The sequence below is a fragment of the Falco naumanni genome, chromosome 1 (assembly GCF_017639655.2).
Source record: "Falco naumanni isolate bFalNau1 chromosome 1, bFalNau1.pat, whole genome shotgun sequence".
Lineage (NCBI taxonomy): Eukaryota > Metazoa > Chordata > Aves > Falconiformes > Falconidae > Falco > Falco naumanni.
In genome coordinates, this window is record NC_054054.1 from 61,510,689 (window position 1) to 61,528,190 (window position 17,502).

The 17,502-nt window shown below is 36.7% G+C and overlaps 1 protein-coding gene across 2 annotated transcripts in view; it reads left to right on the plus strand.

Moving 5' to 3' along the window:
- ZDHHC2 (zinc finger DHHC-type palmitoyltransferase 2) overlaps positions 1–17,502 on the plus strand; it is a 43,930-nt gene that overhangs the window by 14,718 nt on the left and 11,710 nt on the right. The window contains exons 4-12 of one of the 2 annotated variants that reach the window (XM_040596426.1): positions 2,522–2,642; positions 3,573–3,642; positions 5,197–5,229; positions 10,878–10,998; positions 11,704–11,836; positions 13,207–13,333; positions 13,504–13,596; positions 14,778–14,887; positions 15,344–15,421. In XM_040596426.1, coding sequence (XP_040452360.1) covers positions 2,522–2,642; positions 3,573–3,642; positions 5,197–5,229; positions 10,878–10,998; positions 11,704–11,836; positions 13,207–13,333; positions 13,504–13,596; positions 14,778–14,887; positions 15,344–15,384 — 849 coding nt within the window. In that variant the 3' untranslated portion in view covers positions 15,385–15,421. The remainder of the gene's footprint in view (positions 1–2,521; positions 2,643–3,572; positions 3,643–5,196; positions 5,230–10,877; positions 10,999–11,703; positions 11,837–13,206; positions 13,334–13,503; positions 13,597–14,777; positions 14,888–15,343; positions 15,422–17,502) is intronic. The other variant, XM_040596435.1, reaches the window with a different exon arrangement.

Here is a 17,502-nt window from a genome sequence, read left to right on the forward strand (position 1 = left end):
AGAAGTGTTAAAGAAGGATCCAGTTGCCTTGGAGAATATTAAGGTACAAAACCAAGTTCAACATGATGTAGCCTCAAGATAATTGCTTTTAGTACAGTATTGTTTATTTTTAATTTTAATTTCACGTTCTTTCTAATATTAAAAAAAAAACCAACAAAAACGGTCAGTAGCCTTGATGAAAATCCTCCCCATGCAGCTTGGTACAACCAGCATAACTTCTTGGCCTCTTCCATCCTGTCTTTGTACAGAAACCCCACAATCCTCAGTAGGTGCAAATTTACACAACCTCTGATGTCAAAATGAATCATGCTACGGCTGCTCTGAAGTTTGAAATATCCACAAAGCCAATACTTATTTTGACATGGACTCATAACTCTAGCTCATGTAACTACCATGTCAACACAAAATAAATAGCTTGTGATTTCTACTGTCTGTTGTGCACAGGTTCTTTTCTGAATAGTTTTCATTCACTAATAAGATATGTAATTGTGGAAATAAGTAAATAATTCAAAGTAATTGGCAGCTTCCTTGAATTTCACACTGCAGTCTTTAATACAGCTCGAGGAAGAGAGGAGCAAAATAAAAAGATAATTGGAAGGGTTTTCAAATCACGGGGCTGATGCCAATAAAAGACTTCCAAAACATTTTGACAAATCCTTAGTAATTATAGTGGGATTCCAAAGCCATCATACAATGCTACTGAGGAACTTCAAATGGGATATTAAAAGTATTCAAGTTGGGTAATAGGAAGCAATGTGTAGTGTTTCTGTGTTCTTTGAATTTACACAATGTTGCTGGCAGTAAGTGACATATCTTTGTTGTTCCATGTCTTTTTCCTAATCTACTAAAGCAGTATTTTTAAAATTTAATTAGGGTATTTTGTAATGTTAAGTTACTGCTTGGCTTTCAGTTCTAGAATGAAGTCTCAAAATGTAAAAGGATGTATTTTCAGCTTAACTGAACTGACTTACCAACTATAGCAAATACTGGTTTGAAGACTGAAAACCAGATAAATATTCTGCATTTTGTTTTCATGAATACTGCAGCTGGTAAAAACCACATAGCCTGTATATTTCTTTTTCTCTTATTTCAACTTTTTACACATATGAAAAGCACTAAAGTTCTGGCTGCAGTTTATCTTTAAAAGACTTTGAGGGACTTCACTTTAGTGTGTGCCTTTCTATACCTGTGTGTACCAGCTATATACAGGCATTGCATGAAGGTGGGAGAGAAGATGGGTTTCCCAGGCAGGAAGGTTTTGTAGACTTAGGACTACTCTGAGAACCAATACAAAATGATGGAGCAATAGCTCTGTGTACATCAAACAGGAAACATTAAGGAAGAAAAGTATTCTGAACTAAGTTTCTGCAGTGAGAAATCCTATGTATCCTAATGTAAATCAATTCAGATGTTGGCAAGAGTGTTCTTGCTGGGGAAAAAGTGAAAGGTGACCTGAGAAACTCACAGTAAACAGTGAACCTCCAGCTTCTGCTGAAAGATTGTGAACTTTGTCAGAAAGGTAGACTGGTGCCTCCTCTATGGAGGTGAGAATAGGCTCCTAACCGTATGTTTCTTCTTAGTTTTACATGCATCACTTTCATTTAGGAAAAAAAATAATATTATTGTAATAACTAGCCTTTCTGTAGACATAAATGCTACACAGAGAGGGCTTCTGTTTCAAGTACAGGTCAGAGACAGGCACTCTTCCTGCCAAATACAAAGTTCTTTTCAGAGGTGATTTTGTATCCTGTTTCTCTGATGGAGATACCAAAGACTTCTGTATCTGCCCGTTTCTAGAAGCTACAGTGACAAAGCTGACTATGTTGCTGTGTTGCAGAGGACTTTCAGAGTATAAGAAATTTGGACTACTTCATTTATACCGTGCATCTCTTTCAGTAATTTTTACCCTCTGATTGTTGCCATTTTGGGCAGTGACAGAAATTGTCCTTTTATTCAGGAAGATGTTAAGCCATGGTTATTCTGTCAAACAGGACACCCATTTCTTCCTTCTCTCAGCCATCTCTGAAGTAAAAACACACACTAAGACCTGCATGAAGAGAACAGCAACTCTCCAGTGGCAAAGAATAAAAGGGAGGATGACAGACACCAGAAGAGAAATAAAACTATCTTTTCTGCTATTACTAGTAGTGTATTTTCTTTCGGTTAAAGACTGACATACCTCACTTATATTCACTAGCTAATATTTAGTATTACAGAATTAAATCAACTGACCTTTCAAAGTAATGGTAAGCTCTTGATCCTCTCCTTAAACAGTGTCACTTACTACTTCTGGAAGCATTCAGCATTGCATCAATACCAAATCAGAAATAATCTTAATTTTGTCTTCAGTTGCCATAAACAAATTAGTGGTATTAGGAACACAGGTTATTTGCTGTAATACCTTGTAGATGCTAATAATCCATCTTTATATAATGAATATTTATGTCTCTTTACATCTCTATAGCTACTTAATTTAACTTGAGATTTGCTAACATATCTTTGATTTTTAAAATTATTCCAGTTTCATCTATCATACTCAGACAAGGAGTCCCTAGAGAGAGAGCCTAGAGGTGAATCCCAGCAAGAAGTCTTAAGACGGGCAGCCAAGGATCTTCCTATCTATACACGGACAATGTCTGGAGGTAAATAGGTGTTCAGGGGACCATCAAAGGCAGGGTCTTGATGTGCTACCTAAACTAATAAAATTAAAAAAATCAAGGGTTTGGATTGTAGGGAAGAATTGCTTTTTATACTTCATAAAATAACAAAGTGACCCAAGAACTTAACTTTAATGTAGTTTTATGCAGCTACATTTACTCAGTTGAAAAATTGTTGGAAAGTAAATTGCTGCATACAATTTAAGATTTCAAAATGCAGTGACAATGCCTTGCTAAATGTTTGCAAACTGACATGAACAGATAGCTTGTAGTACTAACAAACTACAGCAGAGGCCTTAGCAGTGTTTAACTGCATAGACTTCTTCTTATATATGAAAAAAAATTAAATTAATCACTCTCTGCATGTCATGCATCGGTAGATAGATCACAGTAAGAAACTTATCGGTTTACTTGCTGGTTGTTCAGTTGCAAGACCAAAAATTCTTCCAAACGAAGAGTTAATCTTAACCTACTGATATTGTAAATTTGTGAATGCTGGCTAGCTAAGCAAATCCAAGAGATAATCTTATATAGTAGATTAAATCTGTTAGAATAATAGCTTAAAATAGCTATATTGTTGAACAGTCTTTAAAGGTTTTCCAGTCTAGTGAGGGTTTTGTGAGTTTTGTTGGTTCACTGGTTGTTCTGCAGAGCTGAGGGGTTTGGAAGAAAAAACCCTGATTAGCATAATTAGCAGAGATTGCAAAAACTGAGCTTTTGGGGTTCACTCTGCTAGATTCAGCATTGCAAGTACTTTAAGAATGCTTCAATATTTGCAACTACTTCTGATCATGCTGAAATGCATTCCTGGGGGTCCTGCTGGGCTGAGCTGCTGGTATTTGCTTTTGTGCAGACTTCAGGAATCAAAACGTGTAACTGTACATTGAGATCTAATCTTGGAACTTTTTTCTTTAGCAATCAGATACTGTGACAGATGCCATCTTGTAAAACCAGATCGTTGCCATCACTGTTCTGTATGCGACAAGTAAGAAAATATTTTAAATAAGTGATTTTCTGTTTAATGAATTTTTGTCTTGACACAGAAGCTTTTATTTTTTTATGCATAGGTTTTTCAGGTTTAATGTTTTGGCAGATAAGTGGGGTTTTTTTCCTTAGAATTTTTTCAGATTTAGTTTTTATTTACTTATTTGTAAGGAAGTCTGTAACTTACTCTAATTCATTTGATGGCTTTCTTGATGCCAGCATGGATTACATGGTCTTATACATTCTTTATAATGGTTAAAAATTATGAATATTAGTAAAGAATTTCCTTAAGAATATAATAAAAAATAGCTGATAAACAAAAATGTGCTTCTTTTGTTAGAATCTGAATAAAGATCACTACCCATCTCAATCTAATCATGGTGTCACTTACATCTTATCTGAGGTAATAAACTTCATATCCTATTTTTCATTGGATAACTTGCAGGTTATTTTTGTTCAAAGAAAGAAACAATCAAGCATCCCCCATTTCTAACTGAAGCTGTAAAATAAAGTTTTTGTTTGTCTAACACAAAAGGAAGTCCACATTCATATTCCCCAGAAGTGTAATTGCTTTCTAATTTCATCTTTCTTTCAGCTGTTCTCTCTGACCTTTCTCCAGCTAGCTTGGATGTCTGTATGTTTCTCTGCTCTTGCCCTCAGTGATTTAGATTTCAAACATTAAGAGAATAGGCTTCCTCAAAGGCTGATTTATTCTTCGCTTTCATGCTGTACCACATACACTTCAGCTGATCAAACCTTCCAACATGATTGTGAGGCAGGAAGACAGCAGAGCCACTGAAAGAGTAACTGAGTTAAGGCAGAAAGAGGATCTCGGTTTTGTTGTATGGGATGGTGGTTGCAATGTAAGATAGGAACATTCTTGTGTCTGAAGAGGGTGGAGAAAAAGGGTGACCTCTGTTATCCTATGAGATGTGAGTGAAATTTGCAGGATGCCATTAGTTAATATATTTTGCAGAATACCCTAATTTTGTCATTACCTTGTTAATATTCCCTTGCTTCAATTATATCTGATTTTCTTGTGCATGTTTTATTAATGGAGAGTCATTAATCGCAAAAATATTTGGGCATTTTTCAAATCAGGTAAGTTCTTAAAAACTTTATGTGCATCTGTATGTATTTCTATAAAAGCAAACCATGTACTTGCAAACATATTTAGTTATATCACTAAGTATATAATAATTGAAATAGCCCAATTTCTAAGGCTATGTCAGAGGATAAACAATAGTTGAAAAACCTATACAGAATGAGGACCAAATCCTAAAGCTGAAGTCATAGATTGTGTTTTCTTAAATCACTAAGTTCTTGACAGAACAAGTATGTTTGATTTTGAGTTACCTACAGTTTACTTTAGGGAAATTGTATTATGTGAATTTACATAGACAATGTTGTTAAATAGGTTAGGTAACCAATAGTACATATGGGTAATTCTTAATCTGTATGTGAATAATTTAAATCTGACACGTAATTGTGCTTCTGACTTTTTTTTTTTTTTCCCCTTTTGTAATGATTGGAATTCTGTTGGGGTGTTTTTAAGATGCATTTTGAAAATGGATCATCATTGCCCTTGGTGAGTGTACTATTGGCTTTCTTTTCTCTACTTTCTGATTTGGTAAACTGAACTCTTGATGAGCCTGTTATGAAGGTGATGCTTCTCTATTCCTAGAGTTAGATAAGTGAAGCTGGAAGATTATGTGAAAGTACTGGTCTTGCAGGACCACTCGAGTTATTTACTGTATGTCCTCTTTTCCTAGCATTGAGATGTGGAAAGAAGTTCATATATAATTTTTCTTAGACCTTTGAGTTAGATAACTCCTTGTTTTTACACTTAGGATGAGGTAGACTTCTGGTCAATAAAAAAGCTTCTTTTAAGAATTGCATCTCTTCTTCATGGAAATTGAGTATTACTGTGGCTTAGTTGCATTGAATGTTGAAATGCTGTCCTATGTTAAAAGCCCAAGGGAAGGGCTGTGCTTTGTTCCCCTTACTGAAGCTCCCAGGGTAGTTTGAGTGAGCTTGCTGGAAACAGCAGGTTAGCTCTTTTGGTTTTATGGGTTCTTTGTTTTCTTTCATTTTTTTCTCCCCTTTCCCTCCTAGCCTCCCTCATGTTGCTGCTATGTCAGCCTGCGCAGTGGTTTTGTTTACCTGTCTATTCTCAGCAGCCCTTGGACATTGTGGGTAGACAGGATATGTAATAAATTTTTAAAGAATCATAGAATGGTTTGGGTTGGAAGGGACCTTAAAGATCATCTAATTCCAACCCCCCTGCCATGGGCAGGGACATCTTCCACTAGACCAGGCTGCTCAAAGCCCCATCCAGCCTGGCCTTGGACACTGCCAGGGATGGGGCATCCGCAGCTGCTCTGGGCAACCTGTTCCTGTGCCTCACCACCCTCATAGTGACATTTTATGTCAGTTTGGCAGGTATCTCACAGAAATAATTAAAGTCAATTGTTTAGTAAGGTCCCAGTTCAGAGGACTAAGTGGCAGATGGCAGTTCTTCACCACATGAAACTGATCAGAAAAGATTAATCTCCTGTGTTGGTCAAACTGAATAGTAGATGGTTCTAAGCAGCTGGTTTCACCTTCTTAAATCAAATTTCTGGGCAGAGGAGACTCTGTCCTGTGAGGAGGAAAGGCTGCTGAGCTCCTCCTGTTTTTCTTGGTTCTGACTAAAGCCTCTTACATAATGCAATATGATTTAAGAATCTTCCTTTATTTGGCAGCTGCATGGCAGATACAATTGAAATTAAATATTTAACAATATAGGGCAGAGTTCCTTCCTACATATTTTTTTGCTGTAGGGATATTGGCATGTGAAAGTTGATGATGCTTAGTATTAGTTGTGTGCTTCTTAAAAAAGCCAAAAAACACACACATCCCAACTTCCCCCCTCCCCCCAACCCCAAAACAGATAAAAAACTGTTGAATTGTTGAATGCAGAACAAATTTTTTAGAAGAAAAACAGCTGTTCCCTTTTTTCGGCTCTCTTATAACCATCTTGTAGAAAGCTACAAGAAAAATAGCTGTCAGGCTATTCCTGATAAAATATCAGTGAAAGGTTTTAACATTACTTTTATTATTCATTATTATACACACTTCTTACAAGCTTTATGGTCTGTTTAGGATTTTTTGGGTTGTCCAGCCTTAGGATACTACATGAAAATACCCATGAAGTAAACTTCAATTTCAGAATAAAAAAACCTTTGCATCAAATAACAAATCATAAACAGAGCACTTCAGTGTTGTGTAAAGGGACAGCGAAGTGGTATTTCACTAGGGCATAGACTTCTAGAAGAATAAACCTAGTTTTCCTCTCAGTGGCATTTGCTTATTTTATGTATTTACAGACTGTTCGTATCCAAACAACATAAACATATCCAGTTGAGGGAGGTTTTACATTGCTCATTGTTTTTAATCTTATAAGCAATGGGTGCAAAAAGAAAAAACAGAAATTGAGAGGATACTTGAAACGCATGTAATGCTTCTTGATGGAGAACTGATCCTTTTGTACTCCAAGTAACAGAAATGCATGAAAAAAAAAAAAAAGAGGTATTATCTGGCTTTATTTTTCCTAATTTGAGTGGATGTCCACAGTTCCTTGCTCACCCTGAAAAAATACCTATGAGGAAGTGACAAGAGAGTTTTGAAATACTGCAGAGATGCTGATCAAACTTTATAGTTTCCTTTAATAAAGACTCATGTTCAGAGGTTCTTTGGGAAATATCATATGGCTCTTTTGCCAACAAAAGCAAGGGTGAAAATTGTACAATAGGTGGTTTTCAGCACACACACACACAAAAACCCCCACATCATTAGGTCCACCTCTGCTTTTCGTGTTGGGATTTTTTGGTTGGAGCAAGTTTGGTGGGAAAAAAAACGTATAATGCTTAGGGAGAGCAGGCAGACATTAATGGGAATTACACTATTTTAACATTCTGCTAGGAGAAGCATTTCTGGAGAGAGGACGGGTAAAAATAAGCTAAGGAAGGTAAGGTGAAACATTGGGAAGGCAGAGATAGTAAGCTGGTAGTCATGTCCTAGCCCCAGGTCAGCTATCTTCTGCTTTTTAGGAGGCTTTGTATTGGCTATGCGCCTGTGCTAATGGAAGTGCTGTGATAAATGGAAATACTTATTGCTAACGGCCATCTAACTACACTAAAATGTTTAAGTGATGCAGAAATAAAAGCATTAGTGATTTCTATGCTAGTGCTGCTGCTACTCATACTATAATATAGATGGAGCTGCAGACAGGAATGGGATGGCTTGAGACATCACCAAAAATATAATTTCTGTGTAACAACTCTAATACTAACAAGGTGCATTAGGAACACCTTAAGAATAATTTGAAACATCTTTCCTTTGTCTTTTGAGTCATCTGAAAATAATTTAGCATCTCCTTAGTTCTGTGATGCTTTTTAACTGAGTTGCATCACCTTCAGTGCCTTGCAAGTTATTTCTTTGCCTGCATTTTCAGTAAGCTAACTCTTGAGACACAAAGGATATTTCTTCTTATTCTACTTAAAAATTAAGTGTTTTAAATGTTATCTGTAACCGATATTGTTAACCTGGACTGTTCTTCTGTATGAATGTTTCACTGCAATAGCACACCATTATTTAGTCAGTTTTCAGTACATTTATCCATTTTACTCTTCATCAAAAATGTTAGACTTCAAATCTAACCACCGTTCTTGGGTTTTATGATTTCATACTGTATGTTCAAATAGTGCAATTACAATTACCTATGAATTACCTCTTCCAGTAACAACTCCTCAGTCTGGGGCTTTTTCAAAATTGAAGGGAGCAGAATAATTTATGAAAGTTTGTTTTAATATGTGTACTCTATGCAGTAGTGTGAAAGAACAATGAGAAAGAAATCTGTCTTTGATTCAAGAAGTTTCATCTTTGGAGAATAACATTTCACTTCATACTTCTCATACTAAACAGTGTCATAAAGTAAAAACTGTCCTAAAATAAATACCATGAAAGGAAAATAGGGTTATCATAGAAACTTTGAATCTGAATTGCTTGCAGCTTATCATGGCTTTGCTTACTTTGACATGCTTAATGAAAAAGAACACGTCACTGTGGAAAGTTGTGAATGTACTTTCCAGTAAGAATCATGATGAGCTTAGAAATTTATCTTCTGGGGTTTTTCATTGGAACAGCCTGTTGTGAGTCCTTCTTAACTGTAGTTAATACAGATGCTTAGCTATTGCTGCATTTTTAAATGGTGATGCTAAACGTCATGTTTAGCCAAGGTAGCATGTTTTGTAAAAACAAATCCTCTATTCACCTTGATGATGGGTAACAGTAGTGTACAGTGAAAGTTTATTTGGTATTGTAAGACTTTACCATGTATCCTGCCATTACCATCACTGTCTCCCTAAAGAAGAGAATAGTTGCAATAACTTCTCCTGTACTTCTAGAAGCTAAAGTTGAGACTTACCACGTATTATTATTTTTTGAGAATTATTTTTCACATACAAGTGCTTTCATGGATGTAGTCTTCTCTTAATTAGCTGATCTTTCTGACAGCAATTATCAGTTAGTTAAAGGTATATGGATATGGTGGGTTGACCTTGGCTGAACGCCAGGTGCCCCCCAAGCTGCTCTATCCCTCCCCTTCTCAGCAGAACGGGGGGGAGAAAACAAGATGGAAAAAACCCCTTGTGGGTCAAGATAAAGGCAGTTTAATGAAGCAATAGCAAAAGTTGCATATGTGGAAGTGAAGGAAAACAAAAGATGTTATTCTCTGCTTCCCATCAGCAGGTGATGTTAGGCCACCTCCCGGGAAGCAGGGCTTCGGTACGCATAGCGGTTGCTCGGGAAGACAAACTTCATAAATAACAAATGCCCCCCCTTCCTCCTCCTTTCTCTTAGCTTTTATGTCTGGGCAGGTGTCACATGGTGTGGGATATCCCTTTGGTCACTTTGGGTCAGCTGTCCTGGCTGTGTCCCCTCCCAAGATCTTACTCACCCCCAGCCTACTGGTGGGGAGGCTGGAGAGCCAGCCCTGATGCTGTGCGAGCGCTGCTCAGCAGCAGCCAAACCACCGGTGTGTTATCACCACCTTTCCAGCTACCAACACCAGCGCAGCGCTGGGAGGGCTGCTGTGGGCTCACAGGATTATTTTTCTTTAATTCGTATGTAGAGTTATGTCAAAGTTAGCCGTGTGGTGATAACTGTGGTTAGCTTCTTAATGCAACCAAATAAAAGGAAGAGGAAGCTGTTTACCAATAAACTGTTTGTGGGTGGTTCTCCAGTATTTTTAATTTGGTGGATGTAATATAATTACATGTTTAATAGAGCTCTGAAGTTCACAATATGTAATATATTGTCTCTAATGGGAAGATGCTATGGTACTAAATAGACCTTAATCGCGTCTTTCTGATGAGTGTATACTAGTTGCTCATTATCATGTATAAATTTTTAAAAAATTGGAAACAAGTGAACCTGAAGCCCATAAGTAGAAATGATAAAATGACAATTATTTTAACATTTGGATGTGTATTTGCATGTTGCTAATCTCTTTTATTTGCTGTCATGTTGCCATTGATATGGAATATGTTCTGTTTATTCAACAGTAGTATTTCTCTCATTATTTTGTGTAAATGTAAGTATTTTAAGGAATCTCCTATGAATACTCTTCAAAATCTTACTGAGAAGTTTTAGTATGTAGTACGCTTAATGAAGGATTATGTGAATTAAATAAGACTGCTTTTATTTTCACCAAATTCAGTAGAGATTCAAATTCTTGGCTTGTACCTGTCCAGTTATATGCAGTGTGCTGAATGGTAAAACATGGATACTTAAACTTACCTACAAACTAAAAAAGGAACTGTAACTGCAATCTGGTTACATCTGATGTACTGGGAACAGATTTCATACCATAAGTGAAAACTGAATTTCAGTAAGCTGTTGAAAGTGATATTACCTGATAGAGTTCTCTGGGTTCTCTGGGTTTTTGTGGTGGTGGTGGTGGTTTGGTGGTTTTGTTGGGTTTTTGTGTTTTAGCTAAAATTACTAATTTGGGAGTTGAAGCTAAATACATTTCAGTAGCTTGAGGCACCAGAGATAGGAAGCAAAAATTGATTTACATGCTGATACTAACTTTTTTAGAGTAACTAAGTTTAATTTTACATTGAGTGAAAGCAAAGAAAATAACTTCCATTACATTCCATTTTTACTTTTCTTTTTTTTTTTTTTTGTTATCAGGGTGAACAACTGTGTAGGATTCTCCAATTACAAATTTTTTCTTCTTTTCTTGGCTTATTCGCTACTGTATTGCCTTTTCATTGCTGCAACAGATTTACAGTATTTTATCAAGTTTTGGACAGTAAGTACCCTAATCTATATACTGTCTTTAAGTGTGTGAAGTTACCAAAGTGCAAGAATTCTACAACCTGATACATTGTAATCTAGTATCTCCTAATATGAGGTACAAAATTTTATCTAATAACCATAGCTGTCTATTTTTTTATTTATCATGGTTTATGAAATTTCACTTGATTCTTCATTATTCTGAAGCTGCATAGAACAAGTATGCAATTATTTTACAAGGGAATGTTTATTATAGATAGGTTTTGTTAACTTTGTTTAATGCTATGCTATCTTCAGAGAAATTTTCTAGTATTTTAATTATGATTATCTGGGTTTACACATTAGGATATTACCTTCTTAGATTTGCAATATTTTTGCTATGAATATTCTGAAAAGGCTAATTAAACAAGACAGTTTTTTAAAGGTAAATTATTCTTCACTAAAAGACACTTCAAACCAGATCCAAATTTCAGATTCTTATTGCCAGTATTTATACTTCATCAAGAAAGGGCCTGTTTCTTTAACTTAGATGCTATCACCAACCTAATTGCGTGGCCGTAGGTACATAGAAGGTGTGTAAATCATTTATTCAGACTCTTGCCGTGTAGTACATTTGTGTCTCCACTGATTTGATATGGCTGAATACAGCGTTATTAATAATGCAACTAAACAGCTATTTCCCCAATTCTAATGGCATGATTTTTTTTCATTTTATTTTTAGAATGGTCTTCCTGATACTCAAGCCAAGTTCCACATCATGTTTTTATTCTTTGCTGCAGCAATGTTTTCTGTCAGTCTGTCCTCTCTCTTTGGCTATCACTGTTGGCTTGTCAGCAAGAATAAGTCTACATTAGGTAAATAGATTTGATGCTTCTGTGTTTGACAGCAAAAAGTAAATAATAAAGGTATATTATATGTATGTGGGTAATGGAAAAAGCAGGCAATCCTATAGAGATAAGTTCCTTGGATCCTGGTTAGAAGTGCCCAGATCTGGCGATGTCCAGTACTGACTCCCTAGTTCTGCTGCTCCCTGGAAATTTGGACTCTTTTCCTCTTGCCCCAAGGGGCCGAGCTGTTAATGAACTTAGCCTCTTCCTTCCATTTCCTCCCATTCACAGCTTGTTAACAGAAACTGAATAAACAGGAAAAAAAAAATAATTGAGGACACTTTGTAATAAGTGTTAGACACATTAATGCATGCTCACACAAGTGCTTCTTGCTTGGCATTCTCAGCTCCCGGGTCAGAGTCCTCTTAATGCAGTGTCTCAATCAGGGCAGTGCCTCCAGCACTACTTTCCCACCCCTGAGCCTCTCTTCTTCTAAACTATTGCACATGCAGTAGTTTAGTAACGAAGCCATGACAGCTTTAAGTGGGACTGCTTAAATCATCCTGGGACCTGTTTTCCTAGCCTAACACGGGCATCTGAAAGGGTATTGCTATTTTCCCTTCCCCCTTCTTTAAAACACCTTGTAAATAAAGCATAATCCATGTTAAAGGTAATTTCTAGCAGTTCAGAAGGACAGTTTCTGCATGGTTCCAGCATGGTTTGTGTGAGCTGTACTATCAGGACATCAGGACATGGTTTGCCTACTATATATATCCAGTTAAGGGAATTAAATCAGCCACTTGGTGGAAAGTGAATGAGTTTTCTGCTTCAGGCACTTTGCAACACTTGAAGCTATATTTAGCTCTCTTCTCCGGAAATTTAGGTTGGGCGTCCATGGGGAATAATCTGGGTCTACGAGTAAAGTGCTTTCTTTATGCAGCTGTAAAAACACACAATGTTTTCATACCCCAGGGTGTTATAAGCTAGTCCTACTACTAAAGTAGGTTAAGCTTTTCTTCTTTTCCACGACTCTTTCTGTAGTAAACCCTTTGTGTAGATTTTTCTTTCTTGAACACTGTGGTATAGTCACATGCTGAAATCTTCATATAACATGTCAAGCCTTCTTAAAAATTGAGTTCCTCACTTTTCCTTGCCTTGATTAGGGAGGAGGCTGAAGAAGGCTTCCACCCTTCCTCAGCCTTAGCACCTCCTCTGCACGCACGGTAACTGTGAGCACTGACTGGCTTTCATGAGTAGACTAGCATTCTGTTATTTGGGCAGTACAGCCTTTTTTCTTGGATGATGGTATGTATCATCAGTGCAATTGCCTAAACATCAGTGTGAAAATTAAACATGCCATCTTGCGAAGAGCTCTAATCTTTTTTTTTTCTTTTAAGAGGTATTCAGAGCTCCCATATTTCGTCACAGAACAGACAAGAATGGCTTTAGCTTGGGCTTCAGCAAAAACCTAAGGCAGGTGTTTGGTGATGAGAAGAAATACTGGTTGCTACCTGTGTTTTCAAGGTACGCTCAGTTTTTAATGCTTCATTTGTTGAAACTGTTGAACAATCAGGATCCGCAGGGTTTGGGGGAGGGCGGGTGTTAGTTTTTTGAAATACAGTAATATTCACTTTAGAAAAAAGTTCTTTGAATTTATTTTTTTTTAGTTATGACACTAATTCTGAATTTTTCAGTCTAGGGGATGGCTGCTCCTTCCCAACTTGCCTTGTTAATCAGGATCCTGAGCAAGCTTCCACACCTGTTGGTCTTAATTCAACATCCAAAAAGTAATCTGCTCTCTGTTACTCATTTTAAATAATTGATACTCTGGTTTTTCCTGTGCACATATAAATAGAACTATGTGTAAGCTACTTAAAAGTGGTAAGCAAATGAAGAGTGTACTATTAATAAATACAAGTCAGATTTGTCGGATTTTAAACTGCTAGACTGTAATTCAGCTAATGCTCAGATTTCTATTTAAAGTTATGGAAATAAGGTGGGGGTTTTATGCACACGCGTGCACACACACACACACACCCCCCATCCTCCCCATGTGCTTTGCCTCAGTTTAGTGGCATCCCAGGACCTGAATTTTCCACACCTGCCTAACATTCAGTATCAGCAACATTCTGTTCTGCATCAGAGGCAGTTAGTCAGTGTGTCTCTGATATGCATGTGTCACCTTGCAAGGCTTTTGGGGGAGGCCTGGCTTTGTCATATCTGTTGAAAGATGCTTTGCATGAGGGAATCCCAGGCCTCAGCACTTGTGCCAAAGCACAGGAAGCTGCATGTTAAATACATGTGTGTTGTTTCTGCTGATAATAGGACATATTTTCTCAATTCTTATTCTTTATGGACATGACATTTTTAGTGTAAAAAGTATGCAGATACCTTTAAATAAATAAATATAGTAGTTTAATATTTCATATTGTAACAACTTTGCCACATTTATGTGATGACGTGTGATAAGTATAGTAGACTTGAATATGTGACTAAGAAATCATAATGGGCTCATGCTGACAGTCTTTTTTTCATAAGAGAATTACATGATGTTTCAGCTAGCTTTTTATTGATGTTTTAAATCTCACTTCAGTCATCCATAACTTATATTAGGCAAGAGATTTTGGAGATGTTCTCTCCACTATTTATTATGTCAGGTTTGTTGTAATGGGAGAGAATATGGATAGAGTGCGTTTCAAACTGAAGTACAGGTATTACTATATAATAGCTGTCCAAAAAAAAAAATCGGAATGTTTTCCTGTTCTGAGCTAGGGAGTTGCTTTTTAGATTGCGCTTGCATCTGTGACAACTACAGTGTAATGATGTATGTAATGATAAAAGTGTAGTGATTCATCAGAAGAGAAGCAAGGTAAGATGGGGAAAATGCTGTGTACAACAAACTGTAATGTGTGGTAAGATAATGAAAAATTACTGTAGTTTACTGATGCTCTTTTTATTGGCGTTACAGTGAGAACCACCTGTTCCCTGCAAAGCCATTGCGTGATTCCCAGAGCCACCTGCTTACAGATACACCGTCTTGGTCAGAAACTGGTGCGAAGGCTGAAAAGGGCAAAGTTGGTAAGGAATTGATTTATGTTGCAATAATTACTTTTGTAATGAACTAGTTTTGGAGGATATAGTATAAAAACAACCAAGGTCACTTGGCTTGCATTCATGAACCAAAATTCATAGGAGCTTATTTTAAGCGCATGTTTGTAGGAAGTTCCATGTTACCATGCTGCTGTGCCCTTCCCAGTTAAACCTGACCAAGAGATACTGAGAACACTAACACCAGTAGACGCTGATTACGTTTTAGGCTGAGTCTGATAGTTCTTTTGGCGACAAACTGCATATACCAGGATATGATGACACCTTGTTGTGACAGTGAAAAGCTGTGTAATGAACACAGGATAGGAATAGACTTGGTAATAGTGGAATGAAATTAAGATGGATTGTCAATTAAATTAGGGTGCATTATTTGCTGAAATAGGCATGAACCTTTTCCTGTGGAAATATCGTTGTTTGTCTTTACAGGTATGAGCAATCCTGCATTAACCATGGAAAATGAAACCTAATTTCCCTTAAAAGAAATATGTGAATATGTAAGGAAAGGTATGTTAATATTCTCTGTACCTAATATGTTATTCCATGATTTCTTACCACTTGAAGAATGCACAAAAGAAAATTACTAAAGCACTTCCTCTCTGTTTTCTTTTTTATTATTTAATTCTTTTTACCATGAGTAGTAGCAGATGAATTCATAGTTTTAAACTAAACCTCCTATTTCTTGATGTGTCATGCTTGCAAGATAGTTTGACCTTTATACCCATTGCTTTTAGGTAATATTCAAAAATATTACTATTATTCCTTTCCTTACAATAATGAATTTGTGACTATTCAAGCTGTCCAGCAAATATTTATAAAGCAAAGTCTGAAAATGATGTTAGTTCTTAACACAACAGTCATAACTCAGCCTTCTAAAGCAGGTAAAGGTCTACCAGATGATGAAGGAAAAAAGAAAAAAGATTTATTCTAATATATAAGCTATTAGAAGCTTGTTCTTCTATGCCAGGTACTCGGCTGCATCCTATTTAATAATCACAAAGTGTTGCCTACTGAGGACAAAATGTGTCCATATGACTTGCTGAGCATTTAGTCACCTATTGTCAAAACCAGCTGAGATTTGATTTCTTGCATTGATATTTTGCAGCACAGAGTTCATAGAAGGCAGGTTTGACAAGCAGCTAGTAAATCCTGTTAACATACCTAAGAGGAGACCTTAACTCGGTTGCAGGCAATGAACACAATTGATCATCATAGTCACTTTAGTAGTTGAAGATTTCTAACACCTCCAAAGCTTATGGAAATCAATTATTTCATATTTAAAGCTGGATAAAAGCTTTTACTCCAACCCTAAGAGTTTCAGCATACCAAGTAATTTACTATTTTCCAACAACATTGGAGGAGTTACTCCAGCGAGGTCATTTCCATCTTTGCTATTGGAAGCACGCTTATCAGTCAGCCTGAAAAAGTGTCTCAAGTGCATGTCCTTCATTTGTGTGTGACTTGCCTCCTGGACATGCTGTCATGGCTCTCAGGTTGCTCTCGATCACTCCTGGAGGAATTAGGAGGCGTGGAAAGTCATCAGAGAACTGCAGTGATCATTACTAGACCCATCAGGCATGGTATTGCACTGTCAAGGCAGATCATGAAAATAGTAGGTGTGCAGATACTAACAGGTGGCCTGTAGCTTGGACCAAAAAGGTCCCAAAAGCTCAGTTGGATTCATCAGAGAAAATTCTTGAGCCTTACTTTCTGGTTTTGTGCTAAGTGGTGGATGAAGACACAGATGGTTCCAGATATAGGTACATCTACAAACTTGATGATGGTGTGAAGTGTTAAAGTGTTGAAAACGTGGGAGTCAAATGAACAGAGTTAAGCAGACGAGCGAATGAAACTTTGAGATTGGTTGTACCCTTAGCTCTGTCTATATGGCACTTAAAAGACTCTGGAGATGTAACAAAAAACCTATATTACTGTATGTATACATATATATATATCTATATATATCTGACATACAGTCGCTGGAATAAGAGCCCTTATATAAAAACTGGTTTACTTTTTTTTTTTAAACTACTTTGCATTTAACTTCATTACTTTATTGTCAGTATTTGAGTTATATTTGTTCCTAGGGAGTGAATAGAATACTTTAATATAAAGACGCTGAAGTCACAACAACAAAACAAACAAATTTAATCTTTGACATGAAAAACACAGGCCACAGCCCCTGCCAGTGTATTAGAAATTTGAATTTCTGTCCCAGCTAAGGGTATGTTCAATATTCTGTAACCTGCGATGCTTTATAGTTAATCAGGGGACTAATTACTGAGATTGCCAGATGTGGTTTACATTAATGTAATTGAGAATTAATTTTTAATGATATTGGTACCTGGAAGCACTGTAAAAATAGCTCACTTCATATTATAAACCGGTGGCCTGCTTGCTATGTAGTCGGTTTTTAATCACTGTCATCCTGAGGTGAATTAATAACCTAACTGTGAACGGTCTGTGTTTCTCTTCATTCAGCTGTTGTTCACTTTCCCCTTTGAGCTGATAAGACTCATTACAATAACTTAATTTTTAAGTGTTCTTCAATTCTAACAACTTATTTTGTGATGAACTTTCTCTTCCAG